This window comes from Festucalex cinctus, chromosome 16 (assembly GCF_051991245.1).
Source record: "Festucalex cinctus isolate MCC-2025b chromosome 16, RoL_Fcin_1.0, whole genome shotgun sequence".
Lineage (NCBI taxonomy): Eukaryota > Metazoa > Chordata > Actinopteri > Syngnathiformes > Syngnathidae > Festucalex > Festucalex cinctus.
The window spans coordinates 12041834-12069245 of NC_135426.1; the positions used below are offsets into that span (position 1 = coordinate 12041834).

At 41.4% G+C, this 27412-nt stretch overlaps 1 protein-coding gene across 8 annotated transcripts in view; it reads left to right on the forward strand.

The window, feature by feature from the left end:
- foxp2 (forkhead box P2) overlaps window positions 1–27412 on the forward strand; it is a 102745-nt gene that overhangs the window by 23899 nt on the left and 51434 nt on the right. For 2 of the 8 annotated variants that reach the window (XM_077499370.1, XM_077499374.1), the window contains exon 4: window positions 18118–18307. The exons of 1 other annotated variant lie outside the window; for it this stretch is intronic. In XM_077499370.1, the coding sequence (XP_077355496.1) occupies window positions 18128–18307 (180 nt within the window). In that variant the 5' untranslated portion in view covers window positions 18118–18127. Of the gene's footprint in view, window positions 1–9572; window positions 9841–11056; window positions 11205–12770; window positions 12915–18117; window positions 18308–27412 lie in introns of those variants that run through there. 5 more of the 8 variants (XM_077499371.1, XM_077499372.1, XM_077499373.1 and 2 more) reach the window with 5 other exon arrangements.

Sequence of the window (27412 nt, forward strand, 5' to 3'; positions counted from 1 at the left end):
ATATATATATATATATATATATGTATATGTATGTGTATATATGTATGTATGTATGTGCATGTGTATATATATATGTGTGTGTATATATATATATATATATATGTATGTATGTATGTATGTATATATATATATACGTATGTATGTATGTGTGTATATATATATATATATGTATATGTATGTGTATGTATATATATATATATATATATATATATATATATATATATATGGGGGTCAAAGCCCAAACTATTGAAGTTTATTACATAAAAAAAAAAAAAAAGATAAAAAAAATAAGTCAAAACAATTTATATCAATTAAGCCCTGGTCTGCATCGCTCTTGAAATATGTTTTGATATGTATGACGACACGTATCATGATAGATGGGGTGTTAGATAATAATTAGTTTAATAAGTTTAAGTATTTTTTTTTCCTTGCTTGTAATAACAAAAATGATTGATGAAAAAAATGTCTTCTAATTCTAACTCTGTTTTAATCTCATGGCAAAATATAGCAGTACCGTAATATACCAGTACCGGAATGTATTTTTCCTTGCCTTCAAAAAAAAACAAAAAAACCCTGAAGATATTTTTGGACACTTAAGCCCAAACCTCAAGATTGATATGTTAATGTTTGTTTTAATTCCACAATTTGGCGCCTTCCTTCTGGATGTGGCTTTTGAACAGTCACAACCTTTTGATTCGCTGAAATCCCCGCTAGCCTTAAACGTTTTGATAAATTGTACATTCTAGTCCTATTTTCAAAGTCATCAGCGATTGCTTTTTTGCCACTCAGCCCACTGAACATGGACAGCTTTTAAAGGCAGTGAGTCTCTCTGATAAGTGGCTCAATCTTTGTTGCAAAGCTTTTTTTTTTTTTTTTTTTTACTGAAGGTTTAATAGCCACTGTAAAATGAATTATAATGTATTCTCTCCAATTGAACATTCTCTCTAATGCAGTATGTGAGCACTGTTGTGACCAGCTATTTAGGAATACAAATAAACTACTTGAATTTAAGCAGGGAGACTTTTGTTGTAAATCCCTTCCCAATGCTAAATGGAATAGTGCGTGTATAGCCCCAATGGCAAAGCAATTTTCAAACTTGTGACATTTTTCCATCCATCCCCCGAAGATGGTCGACTGTTTGTGTCACACGGTGGTCAACCGCCAATGCTCACAAGCGTTCATTTGAGCCTCATTGAAAAGCAATTGGCTTATAAATCATTTTCGCTGTTCCACTTTGGCGAACCTTTTCACCGGTGGCGTCCGCCAAGCACGTCGTCAAAGTGAAACTTTCGCTTAACTTGTTGCCGGAATAGTTTCTCGTTTTCTGGAGGGAAATTGCAGACAATTGTATCGGGGAATCTCGCCTGAAGGAGAAATTGCCACTTGCGTACTTGTCTTTGACCAAAGTGAAGCCCCCTCGTCCACTACGAGGGGAACATGCTGTTTAGGAAGATATAAAGGAGTAATTTTATTACTTGCTACATGTCTCCTCAGAAGCCATTTCATTTCTCCTTTCAGCCTCCACGGAAGCCTTTATTTGATCTCATATTCCGGAGCAGGACTGCCTCAAACCGGTCGCAGTCCGTTTATTTTCGTTTGGAAAATACATTTAGAGCTAGGATAGAAGTGTGGCCAAGCGGAGTGGGGAGGGGAACTCTGGTATTGAAAGGATGGGGGCGAATGTGTGTTGTCCTGTTAAACTTCATTCCATTTTGAACTTTAAACAAATGTTCTTCACACAACCCCCCACCAGTGTTTTTTCTTTGGATTTTTGTAAGGATTGGCAAGTACTGATACCAGGTATTGTAAAATCCCTTGTATAATACGCACATGTGTATAATACGGCTCTCCAAAAATTACCTTTCAAAAAAAAGCTTTATTTATTTATTTTTTTGTCTGCACCGTGTATAATACAATCTCCTGATTTGCTGGCATTCTTGATTATACTGACCAACATTTTTTTGTTTATTAGTTTTGAGTGCCAAGGACATCTTAATGATTTGAGTAATTCTGGGCTGCTGAGTCCGAAAATGATGACGAGATTGATATTTTTGATGATTAATTGATCATTCATTTGAGGATATCAAAGTTATTATTTCATAAAAGTGAAACAAGCTTGTTGTTTACTGCTAACATTGCCTCATTTGCTGATTTAGTTTTTTTGTTGTTGAGATTTTAGATAAATTTGTCTACTTTAGATTATTTTATTGAATTATTTTTTTGTAATTGTATACAATTATGTTCCGTGACATGACTGTTTTGTATTGATTAGGGGCAGATATTACACATTTTGCTTCTTTCTTTACCCCTTTTGTTTCTTTTCTCTAAGGAATGAAATACATAAATAATTTAAATGAAATATTTCCCCGTGTGGCTAATTGACATCAGCAGTGATTTTTGCCGGCTTTTTATGATTCAGTCTACATTACGGTGGACAATTTTAGATAATTTTAGATGGGGAAATAAATTCATGAATGACTGAAAACTTGTGATCAAACACTTTTTTTTATCTTAATATTTTGTCATTGTGTTAAATGAATAATATATATATATATATATATATATATATATATATATATATATATATATATATATATATATATATATATATATAGAAAGAAAGATGCTTCAAGACTTGAACGTTATTGTAACAAGCAGCGTTTTTTTTTTTTTTTTTGTCGTCAAAGGTATGTACAGTACTTGGTATTGGTGAGTTTTAAAATTAGGATTACGATAAAGATTTATATTCTGCATAATTCCATGCAAAAAAAATAAATAAAATAAATACTAGACGGCATGCATAGAGTGTAACCGGATCCATCTGTCTAGCGTTTGCCTCTGCTTTGAAAAAGCGGATCATTGGGAAAGTGTGCCATTTATTAGACAGCCCACTTAGACGGGCCAGATGTAGCTGGTCACTTGAGAGGTGCCCATAAACTCCCACGTGCACCCAACTCTGGTGTCAGGAATTAACCCGTGCGCCGCTTTTCTTTTCTTGAAGTCCACTTCTTTGTTTGGGGACGAAATTTAACAGCAGTGCAGCTGTGCTGGCTTATTTATCGCCAGCACTCCGTCTGTGTCTGCAGCACTTATATCTTCTCCTCGTGTCTAGTTGACAGCGCAGTGAAAACATTTTTATGTGTGTCATTTCAGCGGAAGTCCTAAAAAAAGTCGAAGGGAGGGTGGCGGAGTTGGAGGGTTATCGTGGCCTCCAGTGGGCTCAGTTCCATGCAGTGAATTACCTCCAGATGTAAATCCCGTAAAAATTAGCTTTGAATTTGTTGCGGCTGTAGAAAAGTGAGCGTTAAAACAGCCGAATGATAATTTTATTCTTCTTCTGATTTTTTTTTTTAAATGAATGAATGAATTAGAATATTTTTTCAGTGTCTCATTTTGCCATGAATGGATTGTTGCGCTGTCAGCAAAAACTGCCACAGCAACTCTGACGCTCAGTTATTTAGTGCCTGTTGATTTCTTAACGTTATTTTTAATGCCACATGCATGGAATTCGTTAGCTGCTCTCAAATACATCGACTTGATGTTGACAGCATGATCACCAAGTGCACATGCTCTACAGTAGTTTCCTGTGCATTGCTGTGTTGCGAATCACTCCCCATCCGCTACATAGTGTCTTATATAGTGAGTCTGCCATTTTGTAGTACTGCTCTAATGTGTCGCATGTATCGGCTTGGCCCTCAATTTATCCCGCTTTATATTTCTTGAAAATTAGTGAACAACCGATAGTTAGATAGAAAAAGCCATACATCTCATGTAGGCTGGGCTGATTGCCGGTTTGACAGTTTAAAAAAAGTCAAGGTTTCAAAAACTTTCAATGCTGGCTATCTGTTTTTGAGGGAACTTTTAAGCAGGGTGCAATATGATTGGCCATTGAAGAGTTGAGTAAATGAGGCACCTCTTAAACACAGATGTTGCTTAATGTCTGGAAAAAAAAAAAGAAAAAAAAAAGAAGTACCAACAATGCCAATTTAGTTAACACACGAGTAGCTTATGGGTTTGTTAAAAAATACTGACTGTAACTTACCAAGAAGAAGTAAATCTAAGAAGGTTAACATTTACTTGTTTAAACTTAACTTGGTATGTTTCTTCTGTAACATATGTTTTGTTTAAAATGAAAGATTGTGTTCATTAGAGAAAAAAAAAAAGTTTTTATTTACCCAAATATTTCAAAGAAGGTCATTTTAGAGCCGTAATTTAAATGTTTTAACCGGGTTATTTTTGCTCACCATTATCAAAGGAGCAGAATCTAATATTGACCCATGCCAAATTTCGTCATATATTGCATGGAGTGTATGTCGAGCAATATATACAGGACTGTCTCAGAAAATTAGAATATTTTGGTAAAGTCCATTATTTTCTGTAATGCAATTAAATAAGCAAAAATGCCTTACATTCTGGAATCATTACAAATCAACTGAAATATTGCAAGCCTTTTATCGTTTTAATATTGCTGATTGTGGCATTTTTTTACTTGGTCTGAGGAAATATTAAAATATTTTGAGATAAGATATTTGGCTGAAAATGCCATAATCAGGAATATTAAATATATATATATATATATATATATATATATATATATATATATATATATATATATATATATATATATATATATATATATATATATATATATATATATATATATATATATACACACACAGTATACATCCTCCGTAGTGCACTCTAATAATATCTAATATCGCTATCAAGTGATTAGGGAGTAAGGAATACTCCCTCCACAAAGATGGCCACATCCACAAATGTCAATAAAACATGACATTTTGTCATAATTTCATCCAACAGATGCGTAAAACTTCCTACTCAGAATCAGCCCAAGATCTTTGAGAACAGGTTTTCGGCAGGTGTTGTGCTCTTTTGACCTCCACTGGAGCGTGTCTGGCTTCCATTTAGCTGTGCGCTGTGTACATGATCATCATCCCGTCAGAGAAGGCCCCTTTTGCTGTGGCTTCCTCAGACACTACACATCACAAATGGCTCTCGGATTCCTCACCGGGACGGTTTCAGTGCGTGAAACCGCTGTTGTACCTCAGGAAACAAAACAACGTCGGAAGTCATCTCATTTATGATCATATCTATTACAGTGGGGAAAGGGCGGGATGTTGTCTGCCAAGCTGGAGTCTTTCATCTAATTCCAGTGCGCCGTCTAGCAGGTAAACTGCTGTGAGCTTCACTTGCTTATGTAAATTCTCTCAGCTCAGCGGCGTCTTTGATTTCAGCAAGTTCTTTTAATTCAAATCTGCGTTTCAAGAGATGCCTTGTGTATATCCAATTTAACCTCGAGTGTCTGTTGAGCGGTCAGCTTGAACCGTCTGACTTGCGTCCTTTCAATCTCTATTTTTTCATCTATTTCTTTGCCTGAAAGGTATACTTTAATTCCCGCCTTGAGTCTGCAGAAAGGCACAGCGACGGGCTCCGACGGAGTTGCTGCTGAGCGCAATATACACGAGGGTGTTGATAGTCCAGGGTGCAATGAGCGTCCAACCTGGTTTATTTTCAATCGGAACCCGTGTCCCTGCTCGGTCAAGGAGTCTTCTCCCTCGAGCTGCTTACTGGAGTTGTTGATATTAATTCAAGAAAACAGTCTCTCAGGGATATCCTGTTGGGCTCTGGGCCAAATGGACGTCACGTGTGGACGCTCTCAGAGGAAAGCAGCATCGCTTCTCCTTGTATAATCACCACATTTCATTTAAAAAAGATACAGGGCACTTGTTTTGAGTGTGGCCATTTATGTCGACTTCACTTGGGTCCAATAATAACTGCTTTTGCAGTTACCTAAACAGCGGCGAATCAGTCAAAATCACGGCCCGCTTTCTTCACTTCATTGCTTTCTTTTTTTTCCTCCCATGTGAAATACATATGCAAATATATTTGGATGCTGTCATTATCAGCCACTTAATAGGCATTTCATTAGGGGATTTCTGAATAGGGCAAAGCAAGTTGCCATGGATACGTCGCTGCTTTAAGTACAGTAAATTAAAACGCTGCAGCCTGCCGAGCACTTATATAATCATCGCTTCTTAATGGTCTGTGCTCTCTGGCCATAAGCAACATATCATGTGATCAACACCGGCCAGGACTTAAATAGCACTACCCCCTCATTATGCATTATTTGGCTCGGGACTAAGTGGCCTCGAAATTGTGCTTTGTGGAACATTCATGTGACAATGAATGAACATGGCTGATGTGTGCGTAGTTTTTTTTTTTTTTTTTTTTTTTTTTTTTGTGTGTGTCTCTTTGGAAACATTTTGCTATCATTATGTGCTAGTTGCCAAGGAGCTGTTCAGCATATTTGAACAGACCACTTCAACTACTTTTTTGTTTTTTAAATGTGAGGGTGGAGACAAATCAGGACACCCTCCCTTCCCTTCTCACTACACCCTTCAAGTGTTGGCTTTGATGATGTTGAGATTCATGTCGTTTTCTTTTGTGTTTTCCACAATTTGTGTATGGTGACCAAGGAGCCCATTACACCAAACTGGGCTTCGTATTTGTAATGTTTTTAAAGAGGTTGTATGTTCTGAACTCCTGCTCCTGTACTACGCCAGTGACTTATTGAGCTGACTTCCAAATAGTTGACATCTTGTTGCTCTGCTCCAGACCTTCGTACCTGTACATGTATCTCGATTTTATCTATTTATTTTTACAGTGTCTAAATAAGTTCAGTTCTTAAGAAACAGTCCATCGTTGTTTCATGAAACATTGAAGTGATAAAGACTGCGAGTCAAAGTGTTTATAGTCAGTTAACAACTCTAATTGTGGTAGTTAAATGTTTTGCGTCCAAACGACGGCCCGGGGGCCATTTGCGGCCCACCGTCCACTTTTTAGTGGCCCGCGACATATGCTAAAAATGGCATTTGACTCAGTTCAAATCAAATAAAAACAAAAAATGTTTGGAGATGGTCAAAGTAAGAAGGGAGGGTGTCGAAAAAACACAGGTGCTATTAAAGGTTATTTTAGTTAAATAAAACTAACGATAAAATTAAAATTCCAAAAACAATTTAATTTCGTTAACGAAATAAAATAAAAACGAAGATGCTTTTTAAAAAAAAGAAAACTAACTGAAACTACATTTTATGTTGACAAAATTAACTAAAATAAAACTATAATTGTAGCAAAAATGTCCTTTGTTTTAGTATTTGGTAATTAATTTAATGCATGAGCCTTTGGGGATGATTTTAAATGTGATTTTTAGTAGATTTATTTTGATATAAACCGGAATAATGACGCCGCGCCCATCATGTTCTTTAAATATTGCGCACAAGTAATAAACATTTAAAAAAAAAAAAAAAAAACTAAAACTAACTAACCTAAAACTAAGCATTTATTAAAGAACTAAAACTAATAAAAAAAAAACAGAACTACCCTGCCTGAAAACTAATTAAAACTAACTTAAAAAAAAAAAACTCACAACAAAATAAAAACTAAAATGAAAAATTCCAAAACTATAATAACCCTACTGCCATATTACAAATAAAATGGTGTAAATGCTGGAGCATTTTTCTAAATATGCAAAATCACAAATAAATTATTTGTACAATTTTTAGGACTAAACACAATTTCTCTTCATAACATTATGTGGCCCTTGCGTCCTTCTGATTTTCTGGATGTGGCCCTCAAATGAAAAAGTTTGGACACCCCTGGTCTAACCTATAAGATGAAACGACGTAGAATAAATCTGGTATGGTTTGTTGATTCATTTAGCCTATTGCTTGTATCTTTAAAAAAAATAAATATATATATATATATATATATATATATATGGAAAGAATACCTTGATAAAATAATTGCATATTAAATATATTAAATTGCAATCACAATATTCGGTGTAAAACAAATTGCAATTACTGTATATTATTTTTCAAAATCAGTCATTCCTATTTGCAAGCGAACCAGCAGCATCCCTGCTGGTTCCAAGCAAGTATTGCACTCCATTTTGTGCACTTTGGGAACGGTAGATGGGAGGCATCATCACTGCTGTTGCTCTTGGCAAGCTTTGTAGCCAGCTGCTGCCAAGAACCCCCTCCTCACTGTACCCACTTACACATGTCTGCACCCGCCACCGCCATGCATTGCTCCTAACCCCCCCCCCCCCCCCCCACACACACACACTTTTTTTTTTTTTTTTTTTTTACTGTCTTTCACCTCTCTCTATTCCGCTGCCACCACATCAAGACGCTGGTGGGCCTGTTTGTCTCTGTTGACCTTGGCAGCAGAAAAGCGCTGGAAGAAGAGACAAAGGGAATAAATAACTGCAGGGAGGAGGCCCGATTGTCACAGATCTGTAGAAAGAAGCATAGCATTCCCCTAGTGAAGTCGACGTTTCTCAGGCCAGGGGCCTCTTGTTTGCCTTTTGCACGGAGGCACTGAGGGTGGATTCGTTTAAAAGTGTCTGAGGGAGCCTCAAGTTCTGAGATGGAGAAATTGCAGGCATAATGTGCATGCTTAAAAACAATTAGTGTAATTATTTCAGTCACATTGGCACCATTTTCCTTTCTTTGCGTGTCTTCATTTCACACTGATTGTTTAGCCTCGTTGCCTCGGATGCTGCCTTTTTTTTTTTTCTTTTTTTTTCCGTCGGCCTTATAATAATAATATCATACGGCTGAAATATGCTGCAGCGGGAGATAATGTGCTGCTCGCAGCCTGTTAAATCATGCCAGCCCACCGCTCAGAGCTGCGAGTTCAAGTGGTCTTTAGCCCGCGTTGGGGGCTGCGTCTTCACTGAAATAAATCTGTCAGAGTTGCCCAGGGTGCTTGTTTTTGTTTTTTGTTTTTGTTTTTTTAAACTATTGTTTTAATTTTGAATTTTGAAATTTTGGATTGTGTGTGGGTTGCATAGACTGTGTATGTTGTTAAAAAAAAAAAAAAAAAAAAAGCAAGACATAAGAAATCTCTGAGCGAGCTGGTGGCAGATGGACCGTCTTTCCGCATCTGCTGCGAGCAGACTGGGGGCTTTGTACTCATCTCTCTTGGGGGAGACCGAGGCTTTCTCCTTTTCCAGTAGATTCCTGTCTATCGTAGCAACTAAGGAAAACATCTGTGGCATGCAAGAGGGAGAAGGGGAGAGAAAGAGAAAAGACAGCAGAAGAATGAGTGAGAATTAAAAAAAAAATAGACAATTAGCCCAAAATGTTCCTTCTTATCGTTTATTACGGTAGTTACTTTTACTTAGATCAGCTTTTTGCAAAGTATCTGGATCCCATCATCATAAGATAAATGTACATCCTTGTTTTCCTTGACAGTGGTTGCTTTGTTTTGTGCTATTTGGACGCGATAGCATATCAGTGTCAGGGTTCATTCTGAGGGAAAAAGTAAAAGAGACGTCAATGAGCCTAAAAAAAACAAAAAAAACTCCTTCCTATATACCCACTCCCCCCCTCCTCATCCCAAACGTACACAATTCCTCTGACAACCCCCCCCCCCCCCCCCCCCACCCCCACCCCTCATACGCCCCCCCCTCTCTCCCCCCGCCGCCGCACGATCAAGCCGCCGGTTTTTGTGTACTATTGGTCCTCGGGCGTCAAAACAATCCAGCGGGGCTGCCTGACTTGTTTTAATTAGGCGGCACTCAATCGGCAACTGTCTCTCCGACGTGACCAGGCAGCGGTGCGCCCCTCTCTGTCCGCTTGTCCTGTAAATACCTCACCAGTGATGCTCCTCAGTTTCTTTCTTCTACTTTTTGATTTGTACTTTTCTCGCTGGCTTTTTTCCTCCCCTGTGCGCTTCATTTTGGCATCTGAGCGTCGACAAATGTTTCCCTACCAGGGGGAGCGGATTTCTCTGGCACTCTTGTCTTAAAAGGTAAGAAGGTCACAGCCTCTCTATCCTTCTGCGCTCATGTGTGATCTTGTGCAGGATGCGTCACGGCAAGCGGCGCTTTGTGGTCGCGAGGATGTCGGTCGCCCGAGCGCGCCTTGGCTAATTGTTTCCAGAGCAGCCCCTCACTCATCCCTTCTCCTTTACATTCACACACCACACGCTAGAGGAGAAAGACGACACATACCTCCGCCAGCAAATCAAAGCAGTTCGGGGTGTCCTCCAGCCGGGTTTTGGAGAGGCGAGCTGTGCGCCGGTCCGCCTGTGGATGCGTGTGTGCACAATGGTGCTTGCTGGAGCCGCAGTGAGAGAGTGTGCCATTAGAGCGAGAGAGAGTCGGGAGAGGGACGGGAGAGTCGCCGAGCGACCCCCATGCACACGCTTTGGCTTTTATCTTCATTTAGTTGCACACTCTTAAAACCGCTGGGTCAAAAACAAGCCAATTTGGGTCAAAAATGGGATCTAGCCGCTAACTTGGGTCAATTTGACCCAATTTTCTGGGTTGTTATGTACAGAACAAGCCTTGTTTTCGGAACAAAACGACCCCCAAAAATGGGTTGTTTTGGGTAAAATGGCCAATTTTTGACCCAACAGTTTTAAGAGTGCAATTAGAGAGAGAGAGAGAGAGAAAAAATAAGTTAATTTTGCTGTAAATCTGTGTTGAACTTCCACTCATACAGGAAGTGATAACTTTTCCACTATTGTGAATGCGATGTATTTCATCAGTGGCGTAAATTAAAAAAAAAAAAAAAAAAAAAGGTTTAATTATTTCCAAGTGAGGCGAGAGAAAGAAGCCAGCGTCATAAATTTCCATTTTATCCACCAGCGTGCACACACACACACACACACACACACACACACACTTGGCCCCCAATCCAGCATCATGTCCAGATTGGGTTGGGGGGCCTGGTTGGTAATTGCCCCGGTGACAACTGGAAATGATGGAATGATTGCCAGGAGAGAAGTCTACTGCTGTTTTTTTTCTTTTTCTTTTTCTTCTAATGGGGCAATGGTGATTTGCATGAATGGCATATTGGTGGTGAGCTGGCGAGAGAGAGAGTGAGCGGGAGAGAGAGACAGTGGGGCGGGGGCTGGTTTGTGGTGGGTGGGTGTGCATGCGTGGCGGCGGTGCTCGTGGTGGGGGTGGGGGGGGGTTAAGTTGGGTGGGGGGTGGGGAGTTGTGGGGCTTTGAGCTTGGCTTGTTTATGATGCCATCTCCCCCCATAAACACGGCTGGAGTGATGACACAGATAGTGTTGCCTCTCCACACGCGGTGACACCGCTCGACTCGCTTTCGAGCCCTCGGCGGCGGCGGCGGAGGCGACACCTCTGCTCTCCTCACTTTGAAGGTAAAAAAAAAAAAAAAAAAAAAAAAAAAAAGTCATGCATCCATCCATCCATTCATCCATCCACCCCTCACTGATCCAGTCGTCTCTCAATGCTGTCATCCACCATCAACTCTTTACTTTTTTTTTTTTTTTATTGCCGTTGCCGTCTTTACTGGCGGCTGTGTAACTTTGCACTGCTGCTTAATTAGTTGTGATAAATTGCCTCGTGTGTGTATGTATGTAGACTTTGTAATTGTGCTAATTTCTGCTGCTGAGGTGGTTGAGAGGGAGGGGGGGGTGGTCATTTCCAGATGCATTTGCTGCTACTTTTAATCCAACAAGACAATTAAAGGGCACACACACACACACGATCCTAGTACAATATTCATCACATGAAGAAAATAAACAAACTCTTGAGCAGCAGATGTTTAGTCTGGAGAGGTCACTAGACTGATCACGGGCGAAGCACTAATTATTGTTATTAAAGACAAGTGTTGGATAATTTCTTGACTTAAATATTGATGAGGCCGAGCGCGGGCAACGCTATTGGGCGAGCGTGGGCACGCTATTAACATTTCATCCAGCTTTGTGCAGGAATGCGAAAAGGGGCTCTTCTTCATAATTTAATACCCTAATGCATAATGAGCTACGTGATTAGTTCACATGGAGAATTGGCCAAAGTCTATTTTGAAGGCAGATAATTTACATTGTTCTCCAGAGTCTGGCCTGTAATAGCTTCTGGAGTGCAATAAAATTAAATGCTACACATTTTGAGTCGCAAATCCCCCTGGTGATATTCACTTTTCTCCTGTGCGTTCATTTGGTCCAAAATATATATTGGGAATGATTCACCTGGCGCACATGTTTACCTCCGTGTTTTATTTAGCATGCACACCGGCCAATTAACAGCGTTCATTAGCCAGAGCTGCCGTATTTGTTTTGAAAGTTGAGCCAATCACTTTGTTATGCTAATTGTGATGTAATTTAATTTGAGTTGCCGTAATGATGATGCCGCTATTATCCACATAAATGATGCAGTTAAGCAGCACGGGCCTCATTTGCATGTGCTTGTTGAAAGGGGGAGGAGTGGAGTGGTTGTGTGGGGGGGGGGGCTTGGGGTCGGCTCCCGTATCACTCCCGCTTTCATTTTTCCACCTCTGCTCACTCCTGCACCTTTGGGCGACCCTGGCCTGTCACTCGTTATTGATAATAAATAAATAAATAAATAAATAAATAAATAAATATATATATATATATATTCATTCAATGATCATTTAAATAACACACTTCTTTCCCCTGCTTTTAATCTGTTCTTTCATTGTGACGCTGCAGCTTTATATTTTGTTTTTGCTAAAAAAAAAAATCCAAAAAAAAATCAATTTGTTAATCCCGACAGGAGCAAGGGTGATGTGTCTCCCCTGAGCAGTTCTAAAGTCCCCAGCCGAGCATGAAAGAAGTGTGACTAAGCCAGTGTTAAGTCGAGGAATGCCCATGTCCCATTTGGATGTGACTTTATGCTTAGGAAAGATCACCCCCCCCCCCCCAACCCCTATCCCGCAGTCCGTCCTGCCCAGCCCCCCTTTTTATGCCCCTAATTGCTTACATAAATCTTATCAGCTATGAATGAGGAGTGTTGCGGTGTTGTCAAGCGCAATCTTCGCCCTTATTTACCAATTCATTAAGATCTATCGATGCAGGACTGCTGAGGGGGAATGACGACATCAATCAGAGGTGGGGGACATAATGGCCCTAATCAAGCAGAAATAACTGGAACCGCCACAATGAGATATGTCTTGAGCCGGCTGCGTCCCGCGAGTGCGTGGGTGTGTGCGGCCGATCCGCCAAGCAGCGGCGGCAGCGGCGGCCAGCCCTCGTCGCCTCCTCGCTCACGGCGGCCGTCACCCGTTTTGCTCCTGCGTAAAAAGTCCGTCCCGTCTGAAAGCGGCTCCGTTTTTCTTTGGAGCTGGAAGTTGCACAGCGTCAGTGGAATACTTGCAAGCGTGCAGGACTTTTAAATGGAAGTCGGCGGCTCTCTCTGGTGCGCCTCCTCTACTCTTGCTAAAGATGATTGGACCAGACAATGAGGGCTCCCCCCCCACTCCTACCCCCCTTTTTATAGGTCAATTAGCCTTGATTAGGTGGGCCGAGTTAATTAATGCAATTGGCAAATATGCAAATGAGAGCTGACTGATGGGCTTTCGTCACTTGTCTGGCTCACCCCCACTACGGCGGTGGCAGGGATATCTGTAAATGATACGGGATGGCTTCTTTGCCTTAAAAAAAGCACATTTCAAAAAATTCCATTGCTTTGCTTTTTTGTTTCTTTTTTTTTCCCCGAGTAATTGCATAACAAGTGTACAATAGCAGTTTTTTAGAATACGTTTGCATCATACATTTAATTGTAAAGAGACATTGTGTTCTTTACAGACTCCCCTATGCTTGTCTTTTCTTCCCGCAAACTCACACACTGTCGGTCCATTCATGGACACTGTCAAAGAAGTCGGCCTTTTATCTTATTCCGTCTCATCTCCTTATTGTAAATAGGAGAATTAAGTTGGGAGCAGTCTTGCCTGAATGTGTGCTATCACGGCGCTACAATTTATTGCCGGCTCAAATGAAGAATTGAAACACGACGGCGGGTTTTGTCATCGACGTCGGGCTCGTTGGACAGCAGATAACCACGTTTTGATTCTGTTGCTTTGAATAATGTTAATCCCGGGAAAAGTCCATTATTCATATTCGTCTCTTTTCATTTGGGCCTTTTTCTGATTTTGTAAATATGATTTCCGCACGCCTCCCCCTTCACACCTTTTTTATTGTCAATCTAAAGCACTTTTGAAATTCTCTATCTGAGAGCAGAAACCATTACCATACACAGGTTTATAAGAAGTAGTCATTAATGCTCTTTTATGGTGGCCCCGCCGTGCCAAAAAGGAAGCTTTTAAGACACGGCAGCCTGGCGTGCCTGACTTAATCTGGGGGTTTGTCGGTTTTCCACACCAGCTTCAAGCTGCTGCTGCTGCTGCCCCCTTGTAAAAAGCCAGAATACAAGCCTACATAGGATCATTATGTAGGATTTGTTCAAGGCATCAATTTACAACTTATTTTTGATTTGTAGATTTAATACATCATTGCGACTTTTTTTTTTTCCCCGTCAGCTCATATTGATTTGATTTATTAGGCAATCTCAAATATTGAATATAGACGCTTTTTGCCCTTGCCTAGTTACTACTTTATTTGGTATGCGTAGTAACTTATGGCAATGATGAATTAATTTCACTCAAGCACAGAATCTGTGCTTATTTGAAATGGTGACCATATCTCCGCTTGATGAGAGCACTGTGAGGGGCCATCAGAGTGTGAAATGTAATTTCTATTATATTTCTTATTATTTTGGGGGGGGGAGAAAGAAAAGAATATCCCGTCTAGCACCTGGAATGTGAAGCGATAAGGAACGGACGTCTGGGATCACATATTTACCGGTCATTTCTCCTCTTCTCCCTTAATGAAAACATTTTTTTGCAAGCGATGCATACAAAATGAGGCTTCCAGATAGAGACGCGGTGACAATGAATTGCCCAGAGACTGTGAACTGAACCTGTGTCAGGCTTGTCGTGCATTAACGGGAGCATATAAGTGTGTGTATTGGGCGTGTGTGTGTGTGTGTGTGTGTGTGTGTGTAATTCGCCAGTCGACAGCAGACAGCTGTGCGCGCCTGCTCGATGGATGGCCGGTGTCATAGTGTGTGTTTACCGCACATGATAGAGCGGCAGACAGGCCAGGTAATGAGGCAACATTAAGGGCTTTTAGAGCCCGCAAACAAAGATGGAGCGCTTCTTTCACCTTTAACGCGGAATTCGCTGCCTACGTGCGTATGGGGTTTATGCCACGGAAGAGGCGGGACTGTTTTTTGCACATCAGTTTATTTCCAGTCCGGGTTGCGAACGCGCAACCCAGGGGCACAAAGTCGGAAGCGCGAGTATTTTTGACCCAGCCCACACGTCGCAAACCGAACCGGAAACAAACTGTTGTGCAAATAACAGTCCCACCTCTTCCATTGTGTCACTTCTTGGAAGAGAGCTCGGCACATAACCAGGACGAACATGCCGATAGATTCCATACGAACCACATTGAAAGTCATTGTTTGTTTAAGGTGGTATAGTGTGGACGCATGAGGAATGCAAGAAAAAAAAAAAAAAGCGTTGTCACGTACCCGCCAAGTCATTTGGGCAAATTCTCCCCGTCAAGAGATGTTTTTGTCACTCCGCCATCGAAGGCCAAGTGTGCAGGATGATCTGCAGTTGTCATGCACACGCTCAATCGATTATCAACCAGGCCAATATGAGTGACGAATGCTTGTAATGTAGCAAACTTTGGGTTTTCATTAGGGTTCGTAAAAGCATGCAAAGATATTCGCAGACAGTTTTTACTTGTTGCAAAGAAATTTTCAACATGTCCGTGCAGTTTTTCACTGTCTGCAAACATGTTTGCAATCTTGTCTAAAACACTGCCTTATATTTCTGTATTTTGTTTAAGTTTTCTCTTATCTTTATAACACTGAGAACTCTACACACTTTTTGTTTTTGTTATAAATTAAAAGAAAATGAGGTGAACATTTTAACAGTTCATTTATGTTTAAAGTTACTTTAATTTAGTTTAGTTACTATTATTTACCCTTATTTTTTTTAGCGCATTGCACTTTTACAATTTAAAAACAAAGTTGTCTATTCTTTATATGTTTAAAATGAAAATAATCACTGTTAACATAAAAATTTGTAGTTGTTTTATGACCTTTCAATAAAGTTGAGATTTTTAATTTTGACGCTATTATTTTCTGTTTTGCTGCAAATGAATATCAGTTCTCAGCCCTATTGACTACTAATAATTGTGGGCGTGCGTGCGTGCGTGCGAGACCGTTCCATCAGCCCTCCTCCCGCAGTCGTAGCTGAGCATCCCGCTCATCATTGCAGCTCGGCTGTGTTTCTAATTGACACTTTAATTGGCAGATTTGAATGCCGCCTTTTAGCTGGCTAATTAATTTATCTCACCGCTGTCATTAAGGTTAAAGCACCATCTGATCTCCGCGAATACACTTTGCATACATCTGCATTATCATGACGCTTAATGTGTTTTTTATTTTTATTTTGGAGGAGCGTGTTTTTATTTCTTGCTGGCTCTTCCTTCTTTGTCTGTTTTTTAGCAGTCGTACAAGAGAGAGAAGAAAAAAAAAAAAGAAGCGGCGATTCAGGCGCCATTAGAATGTTCATAAAAACGTAGTAAAGGCAATCAGACAGTCTTTCTCTGAATATTTTAAACATCGGCCATGTAAAATTTATGCCTAATTTGAATACTTATTAGCCGGCTGATCTCGGCCGCAGCCTTGAGTTTCTTAGTCCGAGATTCATCTCCGGATTGGATGTCACATTGTGCCAGTCTTGCACCCCCCCGCCTCCCTCCCTCTGTCTCCCTCTTCTCTGTTTCCCCCCCACCCATTGCGTCTTTCCTCCCTCCATCGGTGGTGAGCGGCAAGGCGTGTTAAACAGGGGCCTGTTTGTTCACAAGCGGGCCTCTTCCCTGTTTGCTTGTGTCCCAGGCAGCTGTCGCCCTGCTCTGTGTAACAGCTCAGTCCTGTTTGTTCTTTTCCGCCCGGATCCTGTTTATCCTGGCTGTGGACATCCTTTAAGACCTGTCCTCTATCAGCCTCTCGTCAAACACACGCACACACACACACGAAAGGACATTTGCACAACGCCATTAAAAGCGAATTTACTAGGCCAGAGAAGATCACGACACGAGCATTGGCAGCACTCATTCCTCCTTTGTTTGCTTTCATCAGTGGCTCAATTCTTACTACACTTTTATTTGGAGCTGAAAAAAAATAATCAAATAACACAAAAGTTGTTTTAATTACTTGAGATGCAAATTTTTGGGGTGCATATTTGTGCAAATATTTCTTTACATTTCAAATGAGATTGTTGAGTGATGTCCTCTCTGCCCCTGCGAAGGTAGCGAGCATGAAATGCAAGAGGGAAAATGATAAAACATTTATTACGAGAGAGCGAGAAAGAGAGAGGAGCTAATATACATAATTTATGCTGTTTTTAGCACAATCATTAACGATAGTCGTGATAAATTCATTTCCCTTTCTTTCTCTCCTTGCTTTTCAAATAGATGCAGATAGAATTCATTTGAAGATCTCATCTTAATTTGATTATTTTTCGAAATTTGTTTATGCCTCTCAGGAACAAGTCTGATTGTGTCTCGTGGATTTTATTTTGTGTTCTTAGACGAGCTTTGATGAAAGAAGATTTGGGCTAATATTTGGTGAAAGTAGTCCACATGGTGTGATTTGGCTCCACCTCCTCCCTGCTGCCAAATTGTAATTGGACATGATGAGCTTTTGCGTCATTAAACCACTTCACACATGCCAAAAAATAAAATAAAAAAATCTTGCAGGGTCAAGATGGAAAGTATTTTCCGAGTGCCCGTCGTAAAGATGATTGCCAGAAATGATGTATGTTTTTTAATCGTCACATAATTGTCCCGGCCATGTGTTTGCCTTTTATTTCCACAAATGATTCCCTTTTATTTAGTGCGGCGATGGCAGTATTAATGCAACTTCTTGAATCTTTAATTTATGCCTACATTTTAGTGGTTATAAAGCACATTTAGTTGCCCCCCGCTCCCTTGTCAAATAGGACCAGGACGTGCATCTCTTTGTACTGCTTCATTTACACAATGAATGCATAATTGCGCCTTACTGCATCCCCCCCTTCTACCTCTTCTTGAAATGCTTTAATTTGCAGAGGGGGGCTGAGGATAATGGCTGCATTAAAAAAAATATATAGGATGCAGAGGGGGGGGGGAAGAGGGGGGTGGACTGGTCAAATTGTAAGAAGAAGAGCCCTAACCGGTGCCTCTTAATCACTTCTAGGTTTTAAATCATGATGATGCAGGAGTCGGCCACAGAGACAATAAGCAACAGTTCAATGAGTCAAAATGGAATGAGCACCCTAAGCAGCAGCCAATTAGAGGCTGGCAGTAGAGATGGGAGATCAAGCGCTGGTGACACGAGCAGCAGCGAAGTAAGCACAGTCGAGCTGCTGCATCTGCAACAACAGCAGGTAAGTTGTGCTTCTCCCCCGCTCGCTCGCTCGCTCACTCACTCTCTCTCCCTCCTTTTTACTCCCTCTCCATCACGCTCCTCTTCTCCGTAAGGTACACTGCACATCTACATGCGGCTCTTTTTGGACTTCTTTAGCACGCGTTGCTGTGACTTTTGGTGGCATTCTCAAGATTGATGGTGGTTTGATTCCGTTTTCCATTATTTGATTTTTGGAATTTGTAGGGTTTTAGGGAGTCTGTCTGTGCCTGTGTGTGTGTGTCATGGCAGTGTAGTGTCCACCAGAGGGCCTCCTGCCTCGGCACTGGCTCAGAGTCGCCAAGCAGCAGTGACACCTTAAACCATGACTTAGTTCATATATATATATATATATATATATATATATATATATATATTTCTTCCTAATTACTTGCACCTCATTTCCACTTCCTTCAACTATTCTGAATTGTCTACCAGAGCAAGTTGAGAGTGCCTGAACTCTCAGCGTAGTGTTTCGGGGCATTTTTGAAAGTCAGGCGCCAGTGGAGGAAAAGAGTCAAGTGCCTCTTGTGTCTCTTCATGGTGAATGATGGCTTTGACAGTTTGCCAAAAGAGCAGCGGGAGGTGCGGTTGTGGAGGGAGGGGGGTCGAGGGGGTTGCAGGGCAACGCCGTGGGTTTGGTCGTCGTGTGTCCTCTTTTGGTTTGCTGCTCATTTTCATACAAGTTGTGTGTAAATATGTGTGCGTGTTGTTGGAAGCAGCTGAAGCCCCATGGTGGTGTATGTTTGCAGGGTGGTGGGGGTCAGTGCAGCAAAATGAAGCATGTCCTGCAGGCCCCCCTCACTCCCACCCATAACATACCCGGCCGGCCTCACCCCATCCTCCATGCTTGCTGCAGCTCCCCAGCAGCCCCGCCGGTGGCCACACGTCGTCATTTTATCACCACACCACAACGCTTTCCGTGCACGCACCTGATTGAGGTCGAGCAAACTTCAACACTGACAGAGCAAAAGGACACAAATAGCTTTAAATGTTTAGTTAAGTCCCAGCGCTGGACTACGAGCTTGTTCCGGTGTGTGCGTGTGTGTGACAGTGAGAAGAAGAAAAAAAAAAAAGAAAAAAAAAAAGAGGCGAGGCCTTCTTCCGAGCCAGAAACCGACACATTGAAATGAGCAGTCCAGCTAACAGGTCTCTGGAGGCTTTTTAAAATCTTCACACACACACTTGGCACAACGAGGTCCAGCGCTCCAGACAAAAGACGGAGGCGTCCTCGTGCATTTGCTTGCATTCTTTCCTTGCAAGTGAGTGAATGACAGCATGCATGCAACCGTTCAACTGTTTGTCGGGAAGGGAGAAACCCCCCCAAAACAACACATATCCAAGTGTCTGTTTTCAAGAAAGGCTGTTGGCTGCAATTTTCCTCCCAGATTTGCCGTGACATTGAGTGGTCCGGTGGGTATAGGAAGCTGCACTCTCTCATCACGCTGCTGGAGGGATGATTAATAATAAGCACTGATGAATTCTCCCCTCCCCTGTCCCTCTGGGTTGTGCCATTACCTTGCAGCTTCCCAAATACCACCTGCAGCTATAATTAGAAAAGCAGCATCTTAAGGTCTCTCGCCTTAGATTGGCCCAAACGCCTTGTAGGACGCAGATCATCAAGTTGGAAGATTTAGCATTTGTATCATCCTCACTAACAATCAATATAGTTTAGTGAATATTTCTCTGACAGTGTCGTTTAAAACAAATTACCATGGAATTTTCAATCCAATCCTTATCTTGTATCTCAGTAAAGTCTGCACTAATCTAGTCATCTTTTCTAGTTGACATAAAAAAAAAAAAAAGGCCTTGTTATCTATGGATCGGAATAATAAGCAGTGTGTCCGCAATCGAATTTGCCGCCACTAATTTCTGCCGGGGGTTTCACCACCCGCCTCCCCCAAAGGTTGCCTAAATAGAGCTAATTTGATTTCAGATCAGCGATTTAGATTCCTACGTTATCTGATTGCAATTTGCCAGCCGCGGAAATGCATCGACGCAAATGATGAATGTTGCTCGGCGCTAATTGCCACGCGTAGCGATCGCTATAAAAGCGTGGGGGGAAAAAAAACGCAATAATGTAATCCTGAACTGCGATCGATTCATCATTGAGCGTGCAGGTTGTCATAATGCGGCCCTGTATGAATATGCGAGCATTGATCTTTGAATTTGGACATCAAGATGAAGAGGCTGTTAGTTGATTAGCTTGGTAATCAGGATTGATGAGCCAATATTGTATTGGGGAGTACTGCCCCGCCCCTCGGAATTGATATTCACAGCTCCTGGCCTATATTGTGGTCAGAACAAACCCAAACGATGCTTGTTTACCAATCATCTGCTTGCTCATCAAGCGCTATATTGACTGCAGCATTTTGACATCAGTTGCAACCACAGCTCGGCCACCATCTCTACTTCCAAGCTACCTTTGTTGCTCCATGAGTGCTGAGGCAGTGGTCCAAGTTGGCGGTGACAGCAATTAACCTGCCTTCCGAGCTGTTTAGCTGGCGGGAAACGGCCAGGATGAGGAATTTTGACAGCAGGTGACGGCTAATTTGTCGGGTTTTGGGGGCGAATTCAAACCTGCCCCCCAAATGTAAAGTAATTGAGTGTGTGCCACTCACCATGCATCTTTGTACAAGATACTTTTTTTTTTTTTTTTTTTTTTGTAAGGTAAATTTGGGAAAAAACTGCTGACTTGCATTGTTTAACTATTGTCACCTCTCACAAATAAGCCTCAAGCATCTTTCCCTTGCTGCCCTTCACCTGCCTTTCTTTCTTTCTCTTTTTACCAGAATACGCACACACGCACACACACAAGATGCAAATCTGTGCTTTGCCCTTGAGCATAATTTAAAGGCCTAATCACCCAGACTGTCCCCTTTGGATGCGAAAGGAAAGGAAAGGCATGGGGGGGAGGCTGGCGTCTCATTTGCACCCTTACACAAAGAAGCTCATTAGGTTTATCTTTAAGGCCTGAGATTGCCTCACTCCACTGTGTAAATAAGACACCATTGGCCCTGGCTTTGGTGCATCAATCAGCTCTCAGGACAGGAGAAAGACCTCCACCTGAAATATGTTCCATTTCATAAACGCGTGGCTTCAGAAGCACTGAAAAGGAAGCGACATACGTCTTTGTAAAATTATTGCCCGGTCAGTGAAAAGACAGCTTCCATGTCCGACTTATTTACAATAGACGCCATCCTTCTTTCTCTTCCAAGGCGAGCTATCGGCGGACGGTCCCCACAGGATGGTACATACAGGCCGGTGACATATACGGCTGTAGTTTTCCCCTCTGCGATGACACTAAAGATATACCATGTGAATGACAGCAGGGCTACTGTTTGCACGCCCTTCCCCAGACAAAACACAGCATTATTCTATTATCTATAGTGATGCCGCCGCTTCCTCCTCCTGCAGCACCGTCTCCTTTTATTCTCCGTCTCCTTCCAACCTGGCCTGTCCATCTCTGTTTAAGGCACATTACACGTGGCCTCCTGAAATTTACAGTGGCGCTCTCCCAGTAACTCCATTTCGCGCCGGAGTCTCTCGAGAGCGTGGCGAAATGTCAGGCGTCGAGGCTTGAAAGGGAGACGAGGAGAAAAGGGAGAGAGGGAAGATAGCGACGGAGGAATGGTGAAGAGGGCATTAAAAGCGAGAGAGATGGAATGAAATCTGCTGGAAATAAACACTTATGGGCATTTTTATGCTCAAGCAGTCAGGGGCTGCTTCAAAGATGACTGCAGGTACGGGAAGTAGAGGTGCAGTCAATATTTAATCATGAATATGACTTGGGATAGGCTTTAATTGAGCTTTTTTTTTATTATTAAATGGACTGGTCATTGGATTGTTGTTTCTTGAAGCAACTGAGGCAAAATTAAATACAATTTTGGCTCTGAAGAAGACCATGACATAAGATTAAAGTATAGGAGGATTTCACAACATCAGAGAGAAAATTTGTCCATAAAATAAAGCTTATTGTTCATTTTGCCCATTGTCCTCACCCATACCCAAGCTCTGGTGGAGGTGCAACAAAAAAAACAAAACAATTAGAATCTCAAATTTGTTTTTGATTTTAAAGATGCAAGTGCATGAAATTGAATTGTTCCACATTAAAATAATATACATTTATATGTACCGAATTGTCTTTTATTGGAGAGAGCTCTCTTTGAAGGAACCGACAAGTTCATTCAAGGAACTCATTGCGTAACGCCCGTACCATATCGAATCAAAGCGTAATCCCGCAGAATCGAACTGAGTTGAATTGCACCACTTGAAAATAAACATTCAATTGTGTTGCAACCCATGTATCAAGATACATATTGAATGGCTCTTATTGGAGAGATGCACACCCCTAATATAATATATTTACGAGAGAGGGAGAGAGGGAGAGAGAGAGGGAGAGAGAGAGAGAGAGAATTAATAGCTTAATAGTAGGGGTGTTAAAAAAAAATCGATTCGTCAATATATCGTGATACTACAGCTCGCAATTCTCGAATCGATTCAATAGGCAGCCAAATCGATTTTTTTAATGTCCATTTTTGATGGAAAAACATTCAACAAAACGTCTAACTTTCACACCTTAAGCATGGAAGAATGTTATATTAATGGAGCATTAAGACATAATATTTTATTTCAATGCTGTTCTTACATGAAAAAGGTTACAACCTGTTTGTTCAATACAGTGGCTCACAGTTATAAAACTGAAGTTTCAGATCAATAAATAAATATATTTTCATGATATTTTCTAAATTTGAGTAAAAAAAAAAAAAAATCGCAACAATCGACAAGCAAATTCATATCGGGATTAATCGGTATCGAATCAAATCGTGACCTATGAATTGTGATACGGATCGAATCGTCAGGTACTAGGCAATTCACACCCCTACTTAATAGTGTCAAACATTTTTGTCTTTTCCATTGAGTGTATTTGGTTAGGATTGGGACATCTGGAAGCAGATGCTAAATCACTTTTTTTTTTTTTAACCCAGAGGAAGCCCAAGTGAACCTACCTGTAGTTCCAAAGACAATAGCAAATGCGGTAATTAAATCCCAGCAGGATATATTGGACTTGGAGTCATTAGTCTGCGTCCACTGCTGAGATTGTTTTGTATGCAGAACACAGTCCATATGAAACACTCTGTTTATAACCCAACTGGATGTCAACACGACGCAAAAAAATGGCTTTTGTATCGCGCTATACGTTTCTTTTGTAGTTAATTGCGTTTCTCTTGCGTTAGGCGGTTGACAAATGAACTTGGCCAGGGTTAACCACCTGCGTGTAAATAAAAGGCAGTCATCCAGCGGTCACACTGCGGCCCGATAGTCCCGCAGCCTTCTGCCAACCTGCACGCCGGGCGGGATCAATGGTCACTTCACAACTCATTTCCTTTTACGCCTCCCTAACTGCCCTGCTTTAGCACCGGGAAATAAATGGCCACTGGATCTATAAGTCCACTCACACAACCACGTACTCTGAAGGGACCGAGCCAATAGTCCGAGCTCAATACCCTCCACCATAATTTATTTGCTTCGGTGCTGAATGGGCGATCATCTTTTGTGGCGCGGCAATCGAAAACAGGCATTCTGTCATTGTTGGTTGCCACTCCCCTCTTGTTGGCTTAAACCCAGTACCGGTCGTTAATATGGCAGGATGGAGTGTTATTGTCACACACAGCCTGGATATATACATGTAAATTGCTCTTTGTACATGAAGTGGCGTAAACACGCATCTTGTGTTGCATATGATGCGAAGCTGCTTGCTTTTCTCTCAACGATTCCCTTCCTCACACGTACACACCACGAGTGGCTTACAGTCATTTGATAGGCCACGGCACCACTATCCATTTAACAGAGCTTAAAAAATCCTACATATGCATATGGTGGGGTGTCTTAAGCTGACAAGCAAAAGACGGGATTTGCTAGAAGGCAGCTTTGGAGTGTTGTGAATTTAACAAGCATGTCTAGTATTACAGTTCCTCTCCGCTTTAGCCATGAATAGTAACAAATCAGCCTCCGAAACGCTTGCCCGACGTTTGTTGTGTATACCCCGCAAGCCTCCCACCTCTCTTCTGCTGCTCCTCCAACAAATATTAAAATGACTTCAAATCTGGCTAAGAAGGCGACTTGCAAGGAGTGGGAGCATCGTTAATGACATTGGCGCCCTCGTTATCTAATGCGCCCAGGATCTCGACTAACAGATTCCAGGTATCAAGGTTTTTTGTTTTTTTTTCTCCTCACTTGTTAACACTTTCTGCTCCTCAGATTACCTTCATCCCTGACCCATTTCTTGAATAGATAAAGAGCTCTCTGCCATCTCCCAAGATGTTTTTACTTGTAATACGACCAGGCTGCTCTTTTTTTTTTTTTTTTTTTTTTTTTTTTTTATGCATTGCTTCTGAACGTTGTGTGTACATATAGAGGAGAGGAGGCCAAGGCTCTCATACAAATGCAGTAAATAAGCGCCACGCCGCGGGGAATTCAAGGCTACGAAAGCGACTGACTGACGTGTTACTTAGCGTCGGCTTTGGCTCCGCTCGCTGAAGGTTGGAATAATAGCAGCCATTTTTGTAATGCGCAACGTTTTTGTCCATATGTCAACTCTATTTACGAAAATCGGTTGTCCCAGAGCAATTGCATTCCCAATGTTCTTGTTGAATAAGATCTATCCCAGTCTTGGTTTGATTCACCAAATCGGTGCTTGATGTTCTCCCTCCAACAGTACGGCATTCCTCATCAAGCCTTAACCGCTGCTTATTTGCCCACGTAGGAACACGTAATAGGTCTCAATTGATCAGCAATGGCACTGCGAGGCTTGCTTGTTCCGCCCCAGTAAAAGTGAGGATATGCAGGAAGGCGCTTTGTGGGGGGCTTGGGCCGCACTTCAAGCTTGACTAGACACTAAGCTGATACCGAGTCTGTGCTGCCGAGTCCCTCCCAGATTTGATTGTCTCCGCGTGTGCATTGTTATCAGGGGTTTACATAATAAATATACATTAGCTCCGTGGAGCTATGCCATGCATGCCATTGTTTTAGCGATATTGTTCCCCAATCAGTCACCTAGTTGGACTTTAGCATTCAAATCAGTGTAATACATTTGATTTATAGTTAGGGTGGGCAGATTTTCAAAATAAAAAACCGGGACACTACAATTTCACTGAAAATCAAATGTACAATAAATTCTTACTAGGAAGCATTTATAACAAATGTAATCACTCGTCAATCTGGTGTTTGTATTATTACAATAGCTAATTCATGGTTGGCAGTGCTAAACAATCAATGCACTCACAATTGCTTAATGTACCATATTTTCCTCACTATAAGGCGCACCTAAAAGCCTTCAATTTTTTTCAAAAGACGACCATGCGCCTTATAATCCAGTGCGCCTTATATATTGATCAATATTGAGCCGCAACAGGTCCTGCTGTCAAGACGCTATCGTTGACCCTGCACGATCGGTGACGTGCATGCGCAGAAGATCCCGCCATCTTGGATCGCTAGCTAATACTAATACTTTATGTCAGAGAAAATAATAAAACAGCTGTTTATTCATTTTGGGAGTGAATGGAGTTGTCAGAAAGCTGGTTTGTAATCTATTAATAACATTTGACTGACCTGACTGTTTTGTTGACGTTCCCTTTAGCACAGCACCATATGATGGATGTATAACGTAACCCCAACCTCTACTGTAGCGCCTTATATATGAAAAAAGTTTTAAAATATGTCATTCATTGAAGGTGCGCCTTATAGTGCGGTGCACCTTATAGTGCAGAAAATACGGTAGTTACGCCCGAAAAAATTTGTAACTCGAGTTGACATGCCGCTGTTCGGATTTTAATGCATCAGATAAATTATCAAATGTTTTCATGTGCTCCCTGTGTGTGAGTGATCATTGAACACACCTTGAGTCCCAAAACCCTCTTCATAAAACTGAATATCAAGTGTTATTCTTCATGTCCTTAAATGAAACCTAATGTGCCGCCAGAAGCGCTCAGCTTGTTTGGTCTGACTACATTTCCCATGATTCTTAGGCACCGAAGCAGGAAGTAGTTCTAGTTCCAGTATGACATGGATGGGAAGGTAAATGGGAAGGAATTTTGACGGTTAGATTCATTTTGAATTGGTTTATAGTATGAAATTCTATGACATCTGTGTGGTTTATTGTCGTATACACACAGGCCAAACAATTGTCTTGCTGACAAGAAAAAGCGGAACACCAGACCTGTGTGAAAATGAGACAAAACAACGGTCCTGGTGAAATCCGCTGAGACTTGGCACGCAAGGCTCAAAACGCGACCCCCGGTGAAGTTAAGCCCAGATATGTGGTCACCATGTTGACAGGAAAACGTCGTCAAAGTGTGTGCCCACTTGCTTCTTTCTGTTCCCATATCAGAATTTCAGCGTAAAACAAGTTTTCCTACTCTCGGATTGGGGTTGTTTCAGACCAACAAATGATTAGCAGGCTTCTGATTTAAGTATTTTTCATACTATACTTTCAACCAGTGGTTTTACTTCTTAATGTAATTGTTCTGTCCTTGCACGGGGTGCTATGATGGAGCGATCATGCTTTTGGCACATTCATCAAAGCTCAAGAAGTGGGGGATTAAAAAAAAAAAAAAAAAAATCAAAAAGGAAGCCTGTTCCTTGCACAGTGTGCAACCGAGTGATACATTTTCTTGTTAGGAGAAATTACATCCACTAACTTGAGCTACTTCAGCATGAAATTGAAAAAGAAGCATTTCTTGCAAATTTCCATTCTTGATTCAATGAAAGATGTAGATTAGCCCTTTGGAAAAGGGCGGCGAATGGGGATGGAACAAGAGAAGTGGGACTGTGCTCTCTGTTGCTTGTTCTCACAAGCGTGATATAGCAAGCTTTTGGGAACGGCTCTGTTTATGACTCAGTCAGTCTGGCGGCACATGAAAGCACTTGTGCTATAGTTTGATGTATTCCCACACCTATGCATTGCTACATTTTCATCACAGAGCCTTAAAAAAAAAAAAAAAAGTCTATCCACTCCTCGTCACACTCCATACCCACGACAGCTCCTTTTGTCTCCGTCTCCCTCGCACCTTTAACACATGCATGCACC